Source organism: Ptychodera flava, chromosome 1 (assembly GCF_041260155.1).
Source record: "Ptychodera flava strain L36383 chromosome 1, AS_Pfla_20210202, whole genome shotgun sequence".
Classification (NCBI taxonomy): Eukaryota; Metazoa; Hemichordata; class Enteropneusta; family Ptychoderidae; genus Ptychodera; species Ptychodera flava.
In genome coordinates, this window is record NC_091928.1 from 46,778,879 (window position 1) to 46,799,993 (window position 21,115).

The window sequence follows — 21,115 nt, forward strand, 5'->3', positions numbered from 1 at the left end:
TTTGCCGTCAGTAGTTACGTAATCAATTTAAGCATATATAGGGCATGTATGTCAACTTTAGGGGCTTGTCAGATTCTTCAGCCCGTGGGGGACGAGGATCCAGGGGAAGTCACCCAATTTCGACTTTCGTAATGGGGTAAATGCTCAATAGCGGGTAGGTCAGTGTGTTTTTAATGAAGGCAAGGCTCAAACTTTCATAGGTGCACCATACCTGCCACGAATTGCAAATCCGAGAAGTATACTGTCGCCGGGGTGATTTATTGCTATTGTATAATAACAGTATATTGAAATTTTGGCACAGAACGTCTAAAAAATTTTTTGCTCTAACTGAGAGCTCATGCGTATGCCAGCCGTGGTATATCGCCAATATACCACGGTTCTTTTCGCATCTCGACCAATCAGATCGCTGTATTTGCGCCATCCATATACTGGTAAGATTTAATTGCAGTTATCGGCGCACCCTTTGGGTGCGTAACTGCAATACATCTGAGATATCTGTCAGAGATATCTGGCTGTTTGCAAAATTGAAAGTCTGTTTTGCAAAGCGTACTAATCAGTGTGGAATCTCCGGGTCATGCACAAAGCATGATAACAACCTGATCCTTTACTATTTTCTCTATGAGGACTCAGCATAAAAAGCAAGTGAAATGCAGTAATTTTTCATAATACAGTGATTCGGCGAGATATTTTAGAAAAAGAAAAATGACGAAATATTGTTATTCTCATCGTTTATTCCAGGAGTAAAATGATAGTTATCAAAATGCACTTTTTGTTTTTTATTAACTGTGCTTTTATGGTTTAAACGAAAAATGATCCTATAAAACACTGTTCACATCAGATTTGGTAACCATTATGAAAATAACTCTATAGGGCTTATCAGATGTAATTAGAACCGAGCAAAAAATATTTTACTTTGCTCCTGTCCATTGTTTTGGTAAGGTTTGATAGAACTTTGTTAATACTACTGGTAGTGAGAGTTTACTTGATAGTTTCTTAGCCTGTCTTTAAAAAGGTATAATATAGGAACACTGAAATTCATATTCAATACCTTGGAAGCTAGAACAATGACAACTATTGAAGTACAGTTTCAGAGAAGTGAAATAATGCATTAGTGTCACTGAAAATAAACGTTTATACCTAAATTATCATGAAAACATAGAGATAGACTTAGTTGTCATTTGAGGGGGGGAGTAGCTAAAATTGATGACAATACAACTGTCTTGTCATTTTTGTTCTGTACATATATATAATCCCATGGTATTTTCTCTGTTTGACGTCATCGTATACGAGTGCTGTTCGCGAAGCCGTACAACTTCGAGCCGAAGGCGAGAAGTTGTGCGGCTCCGCGAAAAACACGAGTATACGATGACGTCAAACAGAGAAAAATACCATGGGATTATATATTTATCACATGAACAGTCTTCTTATTTTTCTTTTAACGTGGATGGATCAAAATTATCGTAACAAATTGCATGAATTTCGTCGCGATTTGTGTTTTACCTACGCGGATTACTTTCATTTAAAGAGTAAAGCGGCCCGTCACCCAGGAGATACTTTCATTCATAAATCCCATCAAGCTGAAATTTGCTACATTAAAGGGTATTTCCACCAACCAGACGTACGGATTCGGTCACGTGAACGTGTCAATCATTGTCTCGCGCTGTACCGATGCCAAGGCAAGTTGGCCATCGGCGGACATAGCTTTCACCGTGCTAGCGACGGATAACCATAGTACTCAGAGTTACTTAGAATATTTACAATTATATTTATGAAGTAAATGAGACGACACGATCGAAACAGTAATTCTCATTCTCAGAGATGCCGTGGCTTTCAAAATATCACACAAGTTTACGACCTTTGCGAGCGCGAAAGATTCCGTTCGATGACACACTCATTGCATGTCTGTGCCCACAACGTTGCCGTCACCGGTCTCTGCCGGTGTCAACTCGTCAATCCCGATCTCGGTCATCAATGTTTTCGTCTTACGAACTTTGATGTTTGCATTGACACATATCTCGTCCATGGATACATCCTAATTTTGTTGGCGGAAACCCTGTTTTGAGTGTTGTCTGAGTCAACTTTCGAAGTACATGGGATTCCACAGCGCTGCACACAGCTCGACAGCTTATGTCTTCGCTACAGCATTATGCCGCGCTGCAAGTTTGATTCCCAGCGAGACTTTACGGAGTTTTTGTGTGATTAAGGACATTGATCGATGTTAGTCGAATGACTTTAGGCTTGTGCCTCCAATGTCGCTTTCCCGAAGATTATACTATACTCATTTATTCAGTTTGAGTTGTAGGTTTCGGTTTTATCGCCAAACGGGGTCGCCAGGTACGACGTCCACACGACTCGACTGGAGCCGAGACGTTACTGAGCCATTAAAATAACGATCGTCGGTATCTCCATTCGATTCTCGGGAAAAGCTACTGTTTTAGCGACTTGAAATTTCGTTGGACAAATATGCCTTTATGTTTCCATGTCTGGATTATCGGGTCACCTTTTTGTAAAAATAACGTGCGAGCTAGCACGGCATCGATCACAACAAATATGTTCGTGTCGCGACGCCTGCATGTACGAACGGTACCATGCAAGAAAAAAGTTCCGGTTGATGACGTACAACAGGGGTAATTCGGATTTTTTATCCGTCCTGTTCTACTTCACACAGGTGGGAATTCGGGCCAGTTCATGTGATACTAAACATTAATAACATTGTCGTGTACTCTCTGAACCATTTCACTCTTATTTTCCTCTGTAGAGGTCTCCAGTGATCGTTAACTTTTTTGAAATAGCCTACAGGGAGTTTTTATTCTTGACCAATTCAAGGTTGGAATGGGGTCAAGCACTTTTTTGGTGTCCGTAAGAATATCCCCCCCCCCCCGGGTCGAAGAAACTATGCTGTCCCTTAGCTGTCATGAAAAGGCATAGGTGCCGTGGAGATTAATCGCGCTTTGGTCAGGGGTCAGAGCCCCAGAACCGATTGTAACCAACCCATAGGCTTCATCAGTAGCATATCACAATGATTGAAATTGACCTATTACCCACTGTATGGTTGGCTTTATACGACTCATTCTGTACTCATGCGTACTACCTCCACGATTACAACGTATTTTCTACCATTTTCTGCATTTTGCCGTGCACCATGGGCGGTTTCTGCTCGAATATGAACTTTGACCCCCAACGTACGAGTGTCACGTTCCCACAAATGTTTGTTTACGATGATATCCACGTGATAGCTAAGCTGACCCAAGCTGCCAGCATGCATGTAGGTGTTATGCCAAGCCGAGAGGTGGCTAAAGTATGGCTGAGGTCTGATGTCTGTTGGAGGTCATGCTGAAAATTTTACAAAATAAACAAAGGATTGGTATTACCGATTGAAGTCTCAATATAGCCAATGAATTGATGTAATTGACGGAACCGAAGTCAGATACTAGTATATAAGGCGAGAATCATTTGATTGCTAGGGACGGATTAGAGGATTATTGAAAAAAATGTTTCAGTAATTAATGTCTTAATGTCCAGTAATGACAGAAAACAGAAAGAATGTTGCTGCCACAGCGGCGGGAAAAATTGCTTCCATACCAATTTCTTCAAGCCCCCTCCCCCGAAATCAAATCGTTCTCCCCTAGTATATGCAATCGTCTGTAAAGGAACATCGTCTGTAAGACTGCATTCACAAACACTGGTTGGGGAGGGGGTTGAGGAATAGGGGTGTGAAAATTCTTGTGTTAATGGGGGACTTGAAAGCGTTGCTATGCGTATGAGGGGGATCTGAAAATATTTTGGTTCCCTATTAATGTTTACATTATTTGTAGATTCCATGGAAACTTATTAAAATTTTACTGTCATATAATGGTTCTAACGTTTGTAATAATTATAATCTGGAACCATTTCGTCGCATTTCATGACTTTTATTTCGAAAAAATCTAAAAAATGTATGAACGCCATTGAATTTTCCTGAGACAAAACAGCAAGTAGGTCTCGTGGCAAAAGTTGCAACGTTGATAATTCTTAAATTTGAGTGTTCAATAAACATATATACCAAAATGTATGCCAAAACGAATAATGATAAATCATAGTACATTTCTATCGCATCTTGAAACCATTAAGTTTTTTGCATTACTGCTTTGCGTGCGTTTTGCTGCTTCGATCCATATAGCATTGACGTCGATAATTAAAATCAGAGACACCTGTCATCTCCAGGGATGATTGACAAAGACGAGCTGCTACAGTTATGCGAGTTCTCCTAATATTTCGTCCACACAGTGGGACAATAACAGAGTCCGCCAAAAACCATGGTGGCATTGGCGAACATTCTACGCCGTTGCCTGTATGATACACACTGATACTCGGTAAGAGAATAAGACCCATCTGACATTACCACTTTCGACTTACGTAAATTTTGCATTTTCGTAATGCACGGCGTGTGCACGTGGAGGGTGTGCCTTCATTTTTGCTCTCGTTGCGTAAATTGAGACTTGATCGATTCATACTGTTGTCAAACACAAATCATACAGGAATTTCTCGGACCGCGCTCACCCTTCTTCCCCGAGTACCGAATGCAGATTTCATAACACAATGCTTTCCAAAAAAAATCGATCGACCTGAAGTGAATTCGACGGACATCGTGCAAGGTGCTCGATACATATGAACGCATAGCATATGCGTAAACGTCTGTGCGTTCTTAAAGTCGACAGGTTAGCAGATCAAGCAAATACCTCGCGAATGGCTATTAGTTTGTGTGTGTTGACTTTTAAAGAAAACCGATCACAATATTACAGCGGTAATATTAGACCTAAAATACAGCGACAATTATGTTCAGTATATAGCGATTAAATAATGAGGTTTAGGTTCATTAGTATGGTACAGTCAATGTTTTTCTTGCTCCCTGATTTGGAGACATGTCTATTGTTTGTACTAATCTGATTAGTTAGAATAAGTTATGATATAGAAACTGGCTAGGTCGCTTTCTGTTTTTGCTTTGTCCTTTGCTTGGACTATTTTCATATTTTAGTCCTGAGGAAAGTCAGACAGTACAACCGACAAAGACAGAGCATATTATCTTTACTTTATTCGTCAACTTGTAGCTTGTCATTTTCGCACTGAACATCTCTTCATTTATATTTAGAAATATAATATTACGTTAAAACATTGGCGAAACAATTACGACGCATGGCAATGATTTTCAAACCTAAGAATCAAATTTAAGAGTATTTGTGAGGAACAAACAATTCGACAAAATGGTGGAAACGCTCAGAATGGTGATACCAAGGCGCATGCTTTTTCAGTTATTGCTGTCCATTTTATATAGTTTCCCATTTTGTTTCAATTCTTCAGTGATTAATCATCATATGTTTCCATCTTTTTGTCTGATTTCCCTTTTGCTTTTTTGTCTTTTAACATTACTGAATTGAATTGAATTGAATTGAATTGAATTGAATTGAATTGAATTGAATTGAATTGATTTGATATCTACTCTTCTGTACAGGAACGTTCATTTTAATAACCAAATCATCATCTTCTTCTTTTTCTTCTTCTTCTTCTACACCAAGTCGTATTCTGGGAATTCTACTACTTCCATCGGTTTGTTAGGTAGGACCAAGCAAACCGCACCGTTCATTTCCTTGGCATTGGTAATTAGCTTACAGACTGCATCGGTGACATAGGACATTCTATACAAATGATGGAATAACATATTGAAAAATATGGAAAACTTCATTAATTTGTTATAATCAACAACACGAGCGATACTCATGATGTGTATCTTCAACCGTAAATATCGTAAAGTATTCAATGCTAAATTTCTTCACTGCTGTCATATTATTGAATTATCAAGTTTATTGCTCTTTATGATAGTGAGTGGGATATGTGCGAATGCTGCATGAGTCGAAATCGTGAGCAAGGGTTGGGGTCAGAAAACTGCAACATCTTAGCTCGGTTATTTTTCAAGGCTTTCACAACAGTGGTTTGGCTCGATGCAAAAATGCAAATAATTTTATTATATATCATATATCTTATGTATATAAAGACAGCCGAGTACGCCATTCGATCGACTGTATTGCTAGTAGGGCCATGCAAAAACGTTTACACTCTTAGAGGTTCAAAAACATTACTTGATTAATGCTAAGTAATTAAAAATTTGCCACAGGCTGCCGTTACTTAAGGTTTTCAGGTTTCTTCCAAGAAACAAGCAATACTCACGGTGTACTTGTTATCTTCTTACTGTTACTGATATACAGATCTGGATAGCGCGTGACTAGGGTTGTTTGAAGCTCGGTGTCTATTTTGCCGGGACAAATTGCTGACACAGAGATATCATTTTCCAGAAATCTGGGCTCCTTCTGTCAAAAAGCAAATAAATCATAGAGCCAGATTAATTTAGCTATTCCATCTATTGCTAGATTGTCTCGAATGGATTGTTAGATCCTTGCAGAAGGTGGTCACTGAGCATGGGGATATACAAATATTTTTCACCTTCCGACATTGCAAGCTATATTATCTAACTTTTAGACACTCTCAAGTGTGAATATTTTTTTGAATAACTAGCTTGTAGTGAGTATGATTTCTGCAGATTCTGCTTTTTTCAAATGTTCAAGGTCACTGCCCGCTACAATGTGCTAATGGTCAGTCCGTTATACTCGTTTGTGAGAAATCATATCAGTGACGTATGACTGCAGTACAGGGCGTCGCCCTGTTCAGGTCAGCGTGCACTCAACGCATTACGCAGCACCACTGAACCGTTTAAATTTTTGCATGCATCGATGATCGCGGCTACATTGGCAATGATTATGATCATATTGATAACAAAATGCAGTATGTAAGGGGAGAAAAGTTACAGCAAAAAAAGACAATGATTTAATTAATTTTTTTATTATCATGTCATTATTTAAACCTTTTGTATAATAACATTTAATAAATGTAATAATATGAAAACAAGTCATTGAAAAAAGGAATAAATAATAAAGCGATAATGACATAATAAATACAAATATTTTGGGTAATCTTACTCATAAAACGCAGGAAATCCATTGTTGCAATCTTGCTGTCTTTAAACAGCTATCTTATGCATCATAGCGGTAAGCGCGGTAAGCAGTTACCATGTTTCTTGCCAGAGTCAGGGTAATCAGAGCCGTAGCCCGCAGGGAGGGGAGTCGCCCGCCCACTGAATTTTCTACATTCCCATTATGCAAATTGATGTAAATTACCCAAATTAAAGCTAAGCCTAAGTACTCCTTGGTAAGTTGTTCAGGCTATGGCCTTGGTAACTGCGTGTTGATGTAAGATAAATCGAAACCAGTAATTCTTTTAAATCTGATCAACCTGTCAGGCTATCTGGCTTTTTAAAGTTTGAGGTAGAGATACTCGGTAAATTAGGAAGATGCAGTTCGATATACATTGTCACACCTCACGTATCATTCATTCACAGTGATTAGCTGAGACTAACTCAAGTGACACAGAGGAAACATGATATAACATAGCTAGAAATTTTGAATGGTATGATCCTGAATAATTAAACGTATGAAGAATAAATAAAGGGTGAGGAGATGGATGATTTTATCTGTTGAGAAGATGGATAGTAGAAGAAAAGTTTACTATGGCGACTATTAATATCAAATTAATAATATATTGATCGCAAAAAGACTTACACAGACGGAGCGCACCAACGTTACAATTCCAGCTTTTGTAACGTTGTAAACTGGTTGCAAGAATATTGGTATCAGTGCTAGAAAGTAATAGAATGTTGGATTTTATTAGATTACATGAATCGCGCCATATTTCCCCTCTCCTTGCCTCTCTCTCGCTCACTGCGTTTCTGCCAACTCGTCTGTCTGATCGTCCTTCTAACCTGTCTGTCATCAACGACGTACAATACGTTAGTTTTATTCCTGTGAGTTCTACGGAAATACCTCTTTCCTATATCGTGTTCACGTGCATCTTGCAGAAATGTATGCTTGTATTATTATAGAAATGACTTTCGCCAAGAACCTTTTAGGACTGTCGTCAAAATCTCGTAGAAAGGCATGGAAAAAAACTTAAGTAAAAAACCTAAGGAAACTTAAGGAATAAATAATAACTAATGATAAGGAAAATTTAAATGAATAAAACTGTAAGCAAACTACACTATGACTCAAGAGTGATAGATGACCGAAAAAGATAAACAAATACATAACAAATGAATAAACAAATAATGACATAAATAAACAAATATACAAATAAACAAATGTCTGTACCAACGCATGATGATGTATGGACGACAGTCCCACCAGTTCCTCCATGTTTTACGCCCATATATTCCAAAGCAAGATAAGTACCCCTGATGACGGACGTCTTTGTTTTCAAAATATACATGAAAATGGGAAAATAAAATGATTTAATGTTTGAATGTTGCAATGCTTGGAGGCGATCATATTTTGATTATACTTGTTCACACGGACCACTATTATATCATGTCACTATTTGAAATTTTTCCTTAAAAATATACTAAGTAGGTTTTTCATGTCTCTTTAACAAATTTCATTTTGGAAAGCGTCAACGGAACTAGTGTACGTTTGCAGACTCCAAAAATGTTATAATTCCCTGGATAGACTATGCCGACCAGTCTGGCGACGATGGCGGCTCCCTTGGTGTTTTGGCCGTGTGAATAATGACTCAGTATTTCAGGAGAGAATACCATAGCTATACTGGAGAAGACCCTATACATTCTAATTAAATGAACATACAACTTGAATGGTAATGCAACTACCAAGTTTATGTCCAAAGTTTTCTCCCATTCGATCTCGTTAAGTATCCCAGCATTATTACACAGGACGTTGATGGCGCCGTATTTTCTCTTTGTTTCGTCGAACGCCGCTATAACGATAAGAAATGATTATGTGGTATAAAGGTAAGCAATTAAATTAATATGCCGGCACATGACTAAATCTTAACAGAGAAGTGCCCAGTATCAAATTTAATACTGTCCACACGTGATATCGTTAGGGACAACGTCAAAAGATCGATGTCTGATAAAAATGTTAATTCTTTAGATTTAGCGAGGGGGTAACCTCAAACGTTTTCTATCCGACAAAACAATATAACAAAATCCTACTTTTGATTCATTAAGAATTCTATAAAATTGCATGGTAATTACGCATTTTCGCTCCTGTTATTGCAAAGTTTATTGAGCCCCTTTGATACCTTGATATTGGTGTTATATTTACTGTAACAGACCAAGAATGTTATGAATGAAATACAGCTGTTTTCATTGGAATGATGTTGTCTTTTCCAATATCACACGTCCTGAAGATGTATCACAGTAAGGAAAAAATGGTAACCTCTGATCAACATTCAACAATTAAGTTTCATGGCGGGGTGTGCAAAACCTTAAAGAATTAAACTTTTTATCAGACATTGAACTTTTGATGTCACCTCTTAGTACGCTGTATATACCTGTATACGAGATTATATACGTATGATAGCGCATACCTAAATAAGGTTTTCTTTCCCCCTTGCAACTGCTGGTTGCGCACTGCACTGCTGATCCACGCATGGCATATTTTGTACAATGAATATGTTATGCATTAACTCAAATGCTATGTTTCTTCATTGATGAATACATTGTATTTCATTTATAAGATGATGAAAAATGCTGATAATTTTATCGCGATGTTTACAAACCTTGTGAAGGAGAGGGATGAAATAATTCATATAATCTTATTTCTAGTTAAATGCCCCCTTTTTCAGAAAAGTGGCGTTCGTTATTTGGGCTTTCTCTTGATACATTCACAATTATGTAGTTCTATTTTGCAATTTCATCATTTATTTTTGAAACATATGTATTTTTTCATATTTTCTCCAATGAAACATCTTAGAAACAGAAAATCGTAAGTATAAAAAATATTTTCTCCATTGCGTTAGGTGGAAAGCAACGTCTTGATTAAATCTGAACTTGCCCACCTCTAAATTCCGTTTCAGACGTGACGTCACAGTGAATGTAGGATACTCTGTCTGTACCATGGCTTTGGGTTAGCTCCTTAACGACGTCATTAGCACGTTCATCATTGATATCTATGATGGACACGCTCTGCATTGTAAATTAAACAATATCAGGATGTAATATGAGAGAGAGAGAGAGAGAGAGAGAGAGAGAGAGAGAGAGAGAGAGAGAGAGAGAGAGAGAGAGGCAAAGGCAGAGTTAAGGAGTCATGTAGCGGTCTCTTGAGTTACTCATAACGTGTCTATATGTTATTGTTTAAAAAAGTGTTTACTCAACCTAGGGGTCCTTACTACTGTCTTTTTATCACGTACAATAATTCATTATGTGGTACATGCCATAATTGGACGTTAGGGGGCCTTCAGTAATTATGAGGGGATGGGCCAGAGTATTTGGTCGGGACGGTCACATTTTGAAAACTTAGCCTGGCAGAAGGTCACAGTCTAAATTGCCAAGTTTATGATAGATGCAAATGAATGATTTGTGTGAGAAACATCAAAACAAAACTCCCATGTATCAGCATTTTCGGTGAAATTCCAAAATAAAATGTATTATACACACTATGCATTGTAGCCTAATTATCCCAATCAAAAGTACATTTATGCCAATTATCGATCGTCTAAAAATGCACAGATATTGCCATTTTCATATTGTAAAAAGTGTTCAAAATTTTCTCATAGAATGTCATGTATAGGGGCTGAACATTTTCAGAGAAATGCCAAAATGAAGTTTCTTGTACATACATACATTTGTAATCCCTATTCTGTCATCCTATGTCTATAAATGCACAGATACTGTCAGTTTAACATCGACGCAAAACATCATTCATAGTTTCTCATAGACTCCCATAGTTTATCCACATTTTTTGGTAAAATTCCAAAATCAAATTTCTTGTACACATACACACTTGTAATCGCCCTACTCTAATCAAGTTCATTTATTTCCATTATCCAATGTCTATAAATGCACAGATATAGTCAGTTTTGTATTCGAAAAAAATGTTGAGAGTTTAGTCATGTACTGTCATGTATAGTGAATCCACATTTTTTGTGAAATTCCGAAGTCTAGTCCTGTAGCTTATTAACACATCCCATATTTGTGGAGTCAGCATTTTTGCTCACATGTTCACACACGTGAGCATATGGTTTACCGCTGTCTGTATGTGTGTGTGTGTGTGTGTGTGTGTATGTGTGTATGTATGTCTGTCTGTATACCCGATATCTCAAGAACTGCTGAAGGGATGTCAACCAAATTTGGTGCACAGCTTCAGGATCTAAATGGCAAGAACTGAAAAGGTTTTGGTGGGCGTGGCTTGGATATTAATGAAGTTATGAAAGTTTTAATTTTTCTGATACGCCGCGTATGACAAGTGAAAACGATCGACTGTTTGAGGGCGCTGTGAAATGAGCTGGTCCAGGTTGGCTACAGCTGGATAGCTCTGGTTTCAACCACGGTCCCTCCATGTTTCAACCTCGTATTGAACGTTAAAAATATGATATTTTATTACTCATTCGAATTCAACTCACTATTCAAGATAAAATATCGTTTAGCAAATTAGCTTTACCCTTGGTGATTGATTGTTTCTCTCGCTGCTCGATCGCCAGAAATGACTACATACGTTCTCTACCTAGCCTCATGGCATGGCATTATCACTCGCCCCGATCCCTAAATATGGAAGTGCTGATGAATAATAACTTTGGGTCAAAGGTATTGAAGTGTCCAATCAGGTTCGTGCACAGAGTCCAAGGCCGTGACCTACTTCATGTACTTCTGCCGTGTTTTGATTTTGCTTCGCCAAGAAACGTGCTCGCCATTGTCCATAAAAGTATGTTTGCTCTCCTTTGTAAACATTTTAAAATTCTGACTGTGTCAGATTAAAAAGGCGAGGTTGTTCGTGAAACAAATTCCGGGATAGGCTTTGGTATGCATACGATCGGCATCGCGGCAGTGCATGTAGCGTACCATGCTTGTGTAACTGCCGAGCTCAACCTGCATTCACGGTTGGTACTCATGTACAATCATGATGTGTTCAATTCCGATGAAGATTCATAAGTCTTACTTTTGCAGTCTTTTTTCCGTATGGTAATCCCGACTATTCTTGTTACGGTTAGACGTGGTGGCCATTTTATGTTAAGCTTGCAATACTGCAAAGCTACATAGCGTCACTATCGCGTGATCGAGGTAGGCCTACAGCGTTGTTGAACGGGATACAGAAACTCTGCAGAGGGAGAAACGATCGTTGACATGAACAGTCAATGTACTTCAGCACGTAGTCCGCAGATTGCGGATTGAGAAAATAAATGTGTCCCAGTAAATAACGGAATATTTATGTATATTAACTCGATATTAATCAAATTTTCAGCTCATTGCAAAAAAATGTATTGCAAAGATTAATTTGTCACTGACAAATACTGCACTGTACGGAAAAAACAGTCTGTAGAATAGTTCAAGTAGTACTACCCGAGACAAACACTTGTGTTGTCAATTTAATTTGATTTCATTTCACAAACTTCATACTTCATCGTGTATCGCGTATTTCAGCCTTTGTGAAGCCATTTTATTGATATTTTCAATTTTTGTCTTGGCTTTGTTGTGGAACATGTTGAATCGTCTCCGCGGACATGTAGGCACTAGGCCGTGGTGCAAACATTCAGCGGCCAAATTATCGTTTCGAAGCAAACAGTTCTAACACAGAAACACCATCAATTCTCTCTAGCAAAGTTGCGTTAAATATTCAGTAAAATGTCACATAACGTTAAAAGTGTGACACGGTCGAAGTGACTTGGGTACCGTGTCGACCAAAACCAGTGTGAATTACTGCGGTCGAAGCGGACAGCGGTCGGGATGACGTGTTCCCCAAGCGAGCTATCTTCAGAAGTCTGTTTCGTCGCAAAAAACATCAACTTTTAAAACCCGTCATTTATTTACTGATGTTATTCTCAGCATCACAAACATATACGCCTCTGCTATGTATCACAGCAAATAGTAATATTTGAGCGCCCCGTAAATGGGATCCTCGTTTCTTTGCGAACCCGGAAGTGTGTTTTGCTCAATGCATTTCCTACTCATAGCGAGGGAAACTGCTCGCGTTCCCAAGTACCTTTTTTCGATGCCAGTGCAACGCTATCTGTGCAAAATTTGTGGTGATATGCTCCCGTGTGATGGAAACCCTCTCTTATTCTAAAAATGACGTTGTTGACTTTGGACTTCGATTTCGTAAATGTGATGTCCATGCAGTGAGTTTGGGTTGGCGCGCTTATAATGCAATCTTCGCCCGCCTGCGGTCCGATGTCCCGCATAAGGCATAAGACCACTAGAAAGATTGCAAAAAAAACCGTATTTCAACTCTGTTTCATTTTTAGTTGCCTTCACTGCTTATCGTAGAGGTTCTTCCAGGATTGGAAGCCGTGGGAATGTAAATATATTTCTCTGTACTGCGCCCTTATAGATCGCCTCTAACTGACATGAAAACAACGGTAGAAATCAAAACCATGCGGTCCATTTGCAAGCAAAGAGTTCAAAGATCATTTTCCGCATGCGGGAAAATTTAGCCACCGATGAAAATTTTTGTCTCAAAGCGTTAAAGTTGTGTATGCGAAATCTATGTTGCTGGAAGCCTTTTTGTTTGCCAAGGACCTAAAAGTGGGCTGTCTGATTGGCCCAAACGATGGCATAGTGTACGTTGAAGATACTATGATATAACGTTATGAAAGTCATTAACTAATTTATTTCAGTCAATTCCTTATTTGCATATATAATGAACATTTCTAATTGGGCATGAGAGAAAATGCCAAGAGAGTTTGACCGGTTGACCTCGCTGTTAATTTTAGCAGGAAATTACAATAACAATGCTTGGTCGAATGACGCAGTGCCTTGAGGGTGGGATCACCAGTGGTATATGGGGAGGAGTACCTTCCCGATGGTGATAAGTGGTGCAGATTACCGTCGCCTAGGTGACTGGCGTATACGCGTGCCAAAAGACACCAATGGTTGATTTCCTGTTGACCAGTCGGATGGCAGAGTTGCAAATACCTGGACTGAACCATTTGGTTTTTTGTGGGTGTCGGTGGTACTTTGACAGTATAAGTAAAGATACACATATATTGAGTTTATTGTCTTGTTTATGAGCGGCCAGTATTTCCAACAGCATAAATTATGTGCATTTGCCCTTGAAGGAATAAATAATTTTCGAATAAAACATCGCGAATGTAACTACATTCCTTAAGCTCGACGTACACTTAAGTGCCCCAAAGAACCATGAAATCGCCCGACTTTCGATTGAAGAGATGAGTTTTGCCAAACCGCGTATACAGAAAAAGTGGCAGATGACTTTATTTTTAGAATCATAGACAGTATAGCGAGATGTAAAAAATGTGAAACAGGCTCCCCACCTAACTATCCTAAATGTTTTTGTGTCGAGTTTGTGTTTGATTCGTTTCGAAAATGTGTTCCTACATTCTTATCCGATTGTTTGTGTTAATGAAATGTTTGTTTCGCTTTGGATATTTGTAGAGAAGTTTGGATTAGTGTGTACGGTAATGTTTTGTTTGTGTGGGGAAAGCTTATGGCGAGACGCAGCCGGACCTATGTTGTTACAAAAGTTGATAGAGTCGCCCTTTGACGCTTGCGTTTCGAAACCCGAGTGTGGTTTCTCATCAATCGCAGTGTAGATTCTTTCCTTAGTTTGTGTTTGTGAAAATTTATTTTAATGCATTTTAGTGGTCTTGCTTTCCGATTAGCGAGGCAAGTATTTTAATTTGGTCACGTTGTGAGTCCGTTTGGTGGTTCGGTTTGTTTGTTCTATATTCTTTACTTCGGTAAATTTGTTTTGACTGGTGTGTCTTTTAGATTTTTGCGGAGGTTGTGAATTTTTAGGCAATAAGTATCACTGCGAGGTACGGATTTTATGTTTATTGGATCAAGATACTTACAAGTATCCTGGTTGATGTGCTTGTTCTCGTACATTCGTTTACTTTGTTTACTGTTTGTTCTGGCTTGTTGTGTATAATACTGAGTGTTACGTAATTGCCTTTCGCATTCGAGTACGTAATCGTTTGTGTTGACAATAACGAAAAACCGACCCTTGTCGAAGGGTTATTTTCCCAAAATTTGTCCAATGTTTGCAAGCTGGTTTATCGCGATTCTTTTGGCACGCGACATGTTTTGTTTCCTTGTTTGAAAGGGTATCTCTAGAAGTGCGAGTTTAGAAGCTTCAGATAGCTTTCAAGTTTTGTTTTTTTGTTGTTCGTGGAGTCCAATTTGACTTTTCTTTGAATTGGTGTTGTTGCGATTGTTTGTGTCTCACGATGTAGCGTAGTCACATTATACGACTTTATTTGTTGAAATCCTGAGGTGGTTTTATTCTGTTTGGTTTTGTTGGTGTCCGAATGAATTTTAAGGCTTTTGCCTAGTACTATTTTTCGGAGTTTCATAGTTTGAGCGATGATAGGTTGTTGATGAATTTCATGTTGTTGTCGGCTTTTCTTTGGAAATAGCTGATTTATTTCCACGGCCATGTTTTCTGTTACGTTACTGTGATTGTTTATTTTGTATTTAATGTTGTGTTTCAGTTGTTTGTTATGTGTACGATTTTTGTTATTTCTTTTAAGTGTTTGTGTGTTCTATGTCATTTTATCGTATTTTTTGGTAGTTCCCTTTTTGGAGTATTTGGTGGCCCTGAAAAGGGCCGCTTGGTATGGGTTTTTGTTAACGCTTGGCGCGTTTGTTTTGGCGATGAGCCTAGCTTTTTTATGCTTCTTTTCGCCGATTCGATGTGCTTGGTGAGTAGGTGTTTGCCGCCTTCTTGTCACTGTGTGTGCGTACATGGACAGTCTGCATAGCCCTTGAATGTGGTCTCGATTTTTATCAAACTTACAATTTAGGAGTATATATCAAAACTGATAAATGATTTATGTGATTACTGTAGCTATAGATAGGCTACATTCAGGACGGGCAGCGACGGGCAGTAATTAGTAGGCAAAACAGGTGGTTTTCACCGTGGGCAGAACTCGGTGCAATGATACTGAACATTAATAGTAAGCCTGTCACCTTGAAGGTAATGCTGTAGGTGAAACAAGGACTTCAAACACACGATGGTACAAACGACACCACAAGTGAAACGTACACATAGAAATACACGCGTTCCTACGTTGTGCCCACGCCACCGGGCCACGCGATTAAAATATGACTGATACTGCTGGATAGTGTTAATTGGGTCGGTAAACAGTCAATTAATAGTTTAATTGACTACCTGGGTGATTGGCAGGTCGTGTCTAACGACGCATATGCAAAGCAGGCCAAAAGACAAAAGCCCCCAAAGTTATTGACAGCTGGCCAGGGGTCACCATGAATACGTAATGAAGCTTCACTACGCAGAAACTGCGTAGTCAAGCCCTTCTTAACCGGTCAAACTCTCTTGGCATTTTCCGGCATGGGGATATATATGTCTGAATTGACTCAACCAAAGTTGATGAATCTTGCTACATATATTTCAGATACTATAATACATGTTATTGAAATTCGTTAAGAATTTTTGCTTCAGCCAATTTCTAATTTACATATTTGATGAACTTTCTTAATTAGGGATATTTATCTGTATTGACTTGACCAAAGTCGACAAAACTTGCCATGTACATTAAAGATACTATGATACAAGATTATTGAAAGTCATTTGACATTTTTATTTCAGCCAATTCCCAATTTGCATATTTAATGAACCTTCCTAATTAGGGATATATACTGGCATTTACTTGATAAAAGTTGGCGAAACATGCTGTGTACATTGATCATTATACCAGGTTATAACAGTATTGAAAGTCATTTTGCATTTTCATGTCAGCTAATTCATAATTTGCATAGCTAATAAGCTTTCACGGTTTGGCATATAGAGCTTGAAGGACTTGACCAAAGGCAATTACACATGCTATATTGTGATACAATGACAGTACTCAAAGAAATTAATTATTTTTATTTCAGCTAATTACATATTTGAATACTTAATGACCTTTAGAATTGATCTGTGGTGAAATTCATTATGTTGATCATAACACTTTCAATGAAGTTGCAAACATGTAGCAAAGGTTCAAACTTGCACATAAATGCAATATATAATGAAACACGTGAGCATTTTCAGTTCATATCTGGTTATTGTTGAACATTGAATTCATGTCCGGGAAAGAATTCATTTGTCAACAATAGCAATAGTCATTACGCCTGTATGGGCTTAGCATTGTGAAATGCTGTAGGGAGTTGGACAAGAAACAGCATTTGCTACACAGAACAAGAAAACTGAAAGTATGACAAAAAATTATAGCAGATCTCCCTTTAATATCTTTGCTTATAATATAACAACGTCAGCAGATCATTCAAAATTACGCTCACGTTATGGAGGGAGAGGGAGGATCACATTAAAGAAAGGGGCGTCAGGGGGAGGGTTATGTTTAGAAACTTGCATCAGGGTCACATTTTACGTGATGAACCACTCTCAATTTCCTGAGGCCAACTCCCTCATAATAACTTAAGGTTCCCTTAGGAGCAAGCTGTTTCTTCAAACCCTGTGGTTGTAAACCTAAACGAGAAACTGGGAGACGGATTGCACATATCCTAATTTTGGGTTTCTTGCAATCAACATGTCATGTGGTGGTTCTTCAGACGATTACGGTGCACTCGGAGGTGAAGGTTACGATGCTCATGATGTTCTCTTTCTCAACCTTCCGAGTCCATAAAATTTCAGCTGTTTGTCTTTCAGGGCTAAAACATTATAGAGTTTCCTACTTTGTCGTGAACTTTGCCTGACTTCTTAAGCCATCTAACTCAGTGATATCTGGCCCCACCCGCTATCCGATTCTAAACTGGCAAATGTTCTATCTACGAACTTGAGAAAGTTGTTATAAAGAGATGGACCTGTGGGCAAAAAAGAGAGAGAAAAGAGAGGGCAAAACATCAAGGGCAAACAACAACGTTCTGAGCCAGAAATCCTTGAGTGTGTGAGTTTCCTGGCTGCAGCAAAGTAACGATGACGTGTCACATAAATTGTGTTTGTTTCAATCGCTTTATTCAGCCAACATCAACCACGCGGGCTAATCGCGATTACAGCTATACTCACCTCAAAGCATGCTGGGAGAACCCAGAAGTAAGCAAATGTTCAACAATTCCAATAGAAGGCGCTGGACCGACAACATCTATATCGTAAAGTCAACAACAAACGAACCCCAATGGTGTATGGGGATATGTTAAATACCTGGAAGTCACTTAGACTTACAAGAGTGAATCTGCCAACATCAAAACAGAATCTTCTGAGAGAAATTCTGTGGTATAACGACAATATTAAGAATGAAGGATGTGTCCTCTTTTATGAAAAATAATGGTCAAAGAGTGGAATTTTAAGGCTTAGGGACATCTGGAATGATGACAGAAATGACTGGCTTCAACAATGGGAAATAATTGCCAAAAATAGAGGAGGTACAAATAGACATGTGCAAGAGGAAATCAAAACAGAGTATGAAACACTCATCAATGCTATTCCAGATTCCTGGAAACAAATCATCTCTTCAAACATCCAAAATGGAGAAAACTATGATATTTTAGACTTAGAGAATTATGGTCTGACAAAAAGTGAGGTCAAAACCAAGTCACTTTATTGGAAATTAGTTGATAAGAAATGGCATGCAGTCAGAGGTCAGATTGGTCAAAAATGGGCTGAGAATCTAAGTCTTACTGACAGTTACAAAGCTACTCAATTCATCCGTCTAAATTCAACAGAAATTGTCAGCAATTCAGTAAATGATTTAAATTAGAAGATTTTCCATCGAGGCCTAGTCACAGGAAGCTTGGCCAAAATTTTCAATTTAAGTGATGGGAAATGCCATACATGTGGCCAAGAAGAAACAGTCTGGAACACATCTTATTTGAGTGTAAACATGTTAAAGAAATCTTGCAGAAATGTATTTCTTTCTTTGTCAGAAAACACAACTTTGATAATAATATCAATATCAAAAGATTAGCAATTGCAGGAATCGAAAATGATAATAATGCAACATCTGACATTATTTACTGTATTACTTCCTTTGTAAATATACAGTTTGGAATATTCGAAATTCGGTTACTCTTGATGGGATTAAAGTTTCCCTTCAATCCTATGTCATGCAATTGAAATGTCATCTCTCCTCATGGATGAATACAATGTATTTCATTTATAAGATGATGAACAAAACTGAGGATTTATCACAAAGTTTTCAAGCCTTGTAAGACTGGAAGGATAATAATGCATCCTGAATGCATTCATATGATGATCTTTGTAATTAAACAGCTAATTATTTGGTTTTTTTTCAGACGAGACGCATTGTAATTTTAACGCATTCACAGTTATGTAGATTTGTTTTATTTGTGACTATGTTGCAATAAATTTATCTTTAATTTTCAAAAAAAAAAGTTATTTGCCTGCGTGCTCGGTTAAAAGCGCGTGGCTATTGTAACATTATGTGAAAATTGTTTGAAATTTGCGCCGGGACCGACACCACCTTGCCTGCATGTTAACCAGGCGTTATCTCATCATCATATTTAGCGAGGATGACCAAAATGGCCGCGGTCAATATAATTATGTTGGCAAGCTGAACATTTAGTTTTCGTCCAAAGTTCAAGAGAGCAGACATTATTTAAAGACCATACTGTACAGTAACTGTACAACACAACGTTCATAAAGTTTTACAGATCGTTAAAGCCCCCCCCCCCCCCCCCAAGAAATGTTTCTGGTCAGGTCTTTCTTAAAAAATGGCGTGGCGACGCGATTTTTGTTATTTTTTTTTTTCCCTCAAGGGAGAGAGGAGGGTCAGTTTTAGTTTAATCAATATAGTCACATATATAGTCACACTGCCCTTGCAACCACTGTACAATGTCATTGTGCAGCTTGTAACGAGCGTTAGGTCTGTCAAGCTGTCGCTGTTTCGGCCACGTTTTCTTTCTTGCACCGCCCATCAATAACTGAAAGGCTGCACCACCAGTTAAATTAAATGTGACATATTTTCCAAACTTGACGAGTGCTGAAATTGTCACTGATATTGGTATTGACTGAAAGTTGCCCATCATGGAAGTACTCACGCTACTCTCTACGGGAAAATCAGAATACTCCGGCTCCAGGACAAATCTATCGCCAGTATTCAGAACACCCCTGCTCAAATCATGGAAGAGTCTTAGTAAGGTCGTCTCTGCCGATACATCGACAAAGGCAAAGGGTCTTAAGATCTTTGACCCGAACGTAATTTGAACTGAGATTAACATGTCAATACACAAAACGTAAGTGCTCCTTGTTGACGGATTAAGAGGTCGGCCATGCTGGGTGGACCTTATACCTTGAAATATCCTTCCCAAGCACCCTTCGCAATGTGTGTATTATTAATAGATAAACGCTGAATTGTGGGTAAATATTTGAAAATAGAGGTACATGCATGAGGTAGATGTATGACGCCCGCCACCGGTGTCCAGTGGCCCTTAAACTTGATTTATAGATAGCTGAAGCAGTACGTAATTTGCCGCGGCAGCCGGCCACAAAACACGAAAAAAAGGGTGACGCGCTGTTGTTCAAGTGACGCGCGCGCTGACCAGAAACATTCTTTTTTTTGCCTAAGAGAGAACAGAGCATGTCATTTTATGACTCATTACAATGGAAAGGTAGAAAGGTACCCCGTGCAGTGTCAGTATATTTGAAGCAATAGATCACTGTCAAATAACGCGACCAACTTCCATTTGCAAGATTTGTGATTCATGAGTATTAACGTCAATTCCTGCACCTTGCCAGTGTCTCAACTGAACATTTACAAGTGAGAGAGAGGAGGAGACTGATGGAATCGACCAAAGCAGAGCGCCGAAAAATCTGCTTTGACAACCCGCATCGCGATAGCATCGCACTGTGAGGTCGATGTGCAAAGGCAGAGGTCGGTAGACGACTCGACCTACTTCCACTACGTAATTTGTATAAAACATGCTAAGAGATCACAAGGGTTATTTCTCCAGAATATTGTTCAGCAATGTTTATTTCTACATGCCTCACCTTTGCCCCTTCCTGGAGAAATCTTTCAGCCAGTGCCCTTCCAATTCCGCCACAGCCACCAGTTATCATCGCAACTTTACCTTCCATGTTGCTTTCAA

The 21,115-nt window shown here is 38.6% G+C and overlaps 1 protein-coding gene across 1 annotated transcript; it reads right to left on the reverse strand.

Moving 5' to 3' along the window:
* Window positions 1-8,494: 8,494 nt before the first annotated feature.
* Window positions 8,495-21,115, reverse strand: LOC139145190 (uncharacterized). Its single transcript, XM_070716185.1, has 3 exons — window positions 21,018-21,115; window positions 9,937-10,063; window positions 8,495-8,850 (listed from the first exon to the last, which is right to left on the reverse strand). The coding sequence occupies exons 1-3, from the start codon at window positions 21,102-21,104 to the stop codon at window positions 8,495-8,497; spliced, it is 570 nt and encodes a 189-aa protein (XP_070572286.1). The 5' UTR covers window positions 21,105-21,115.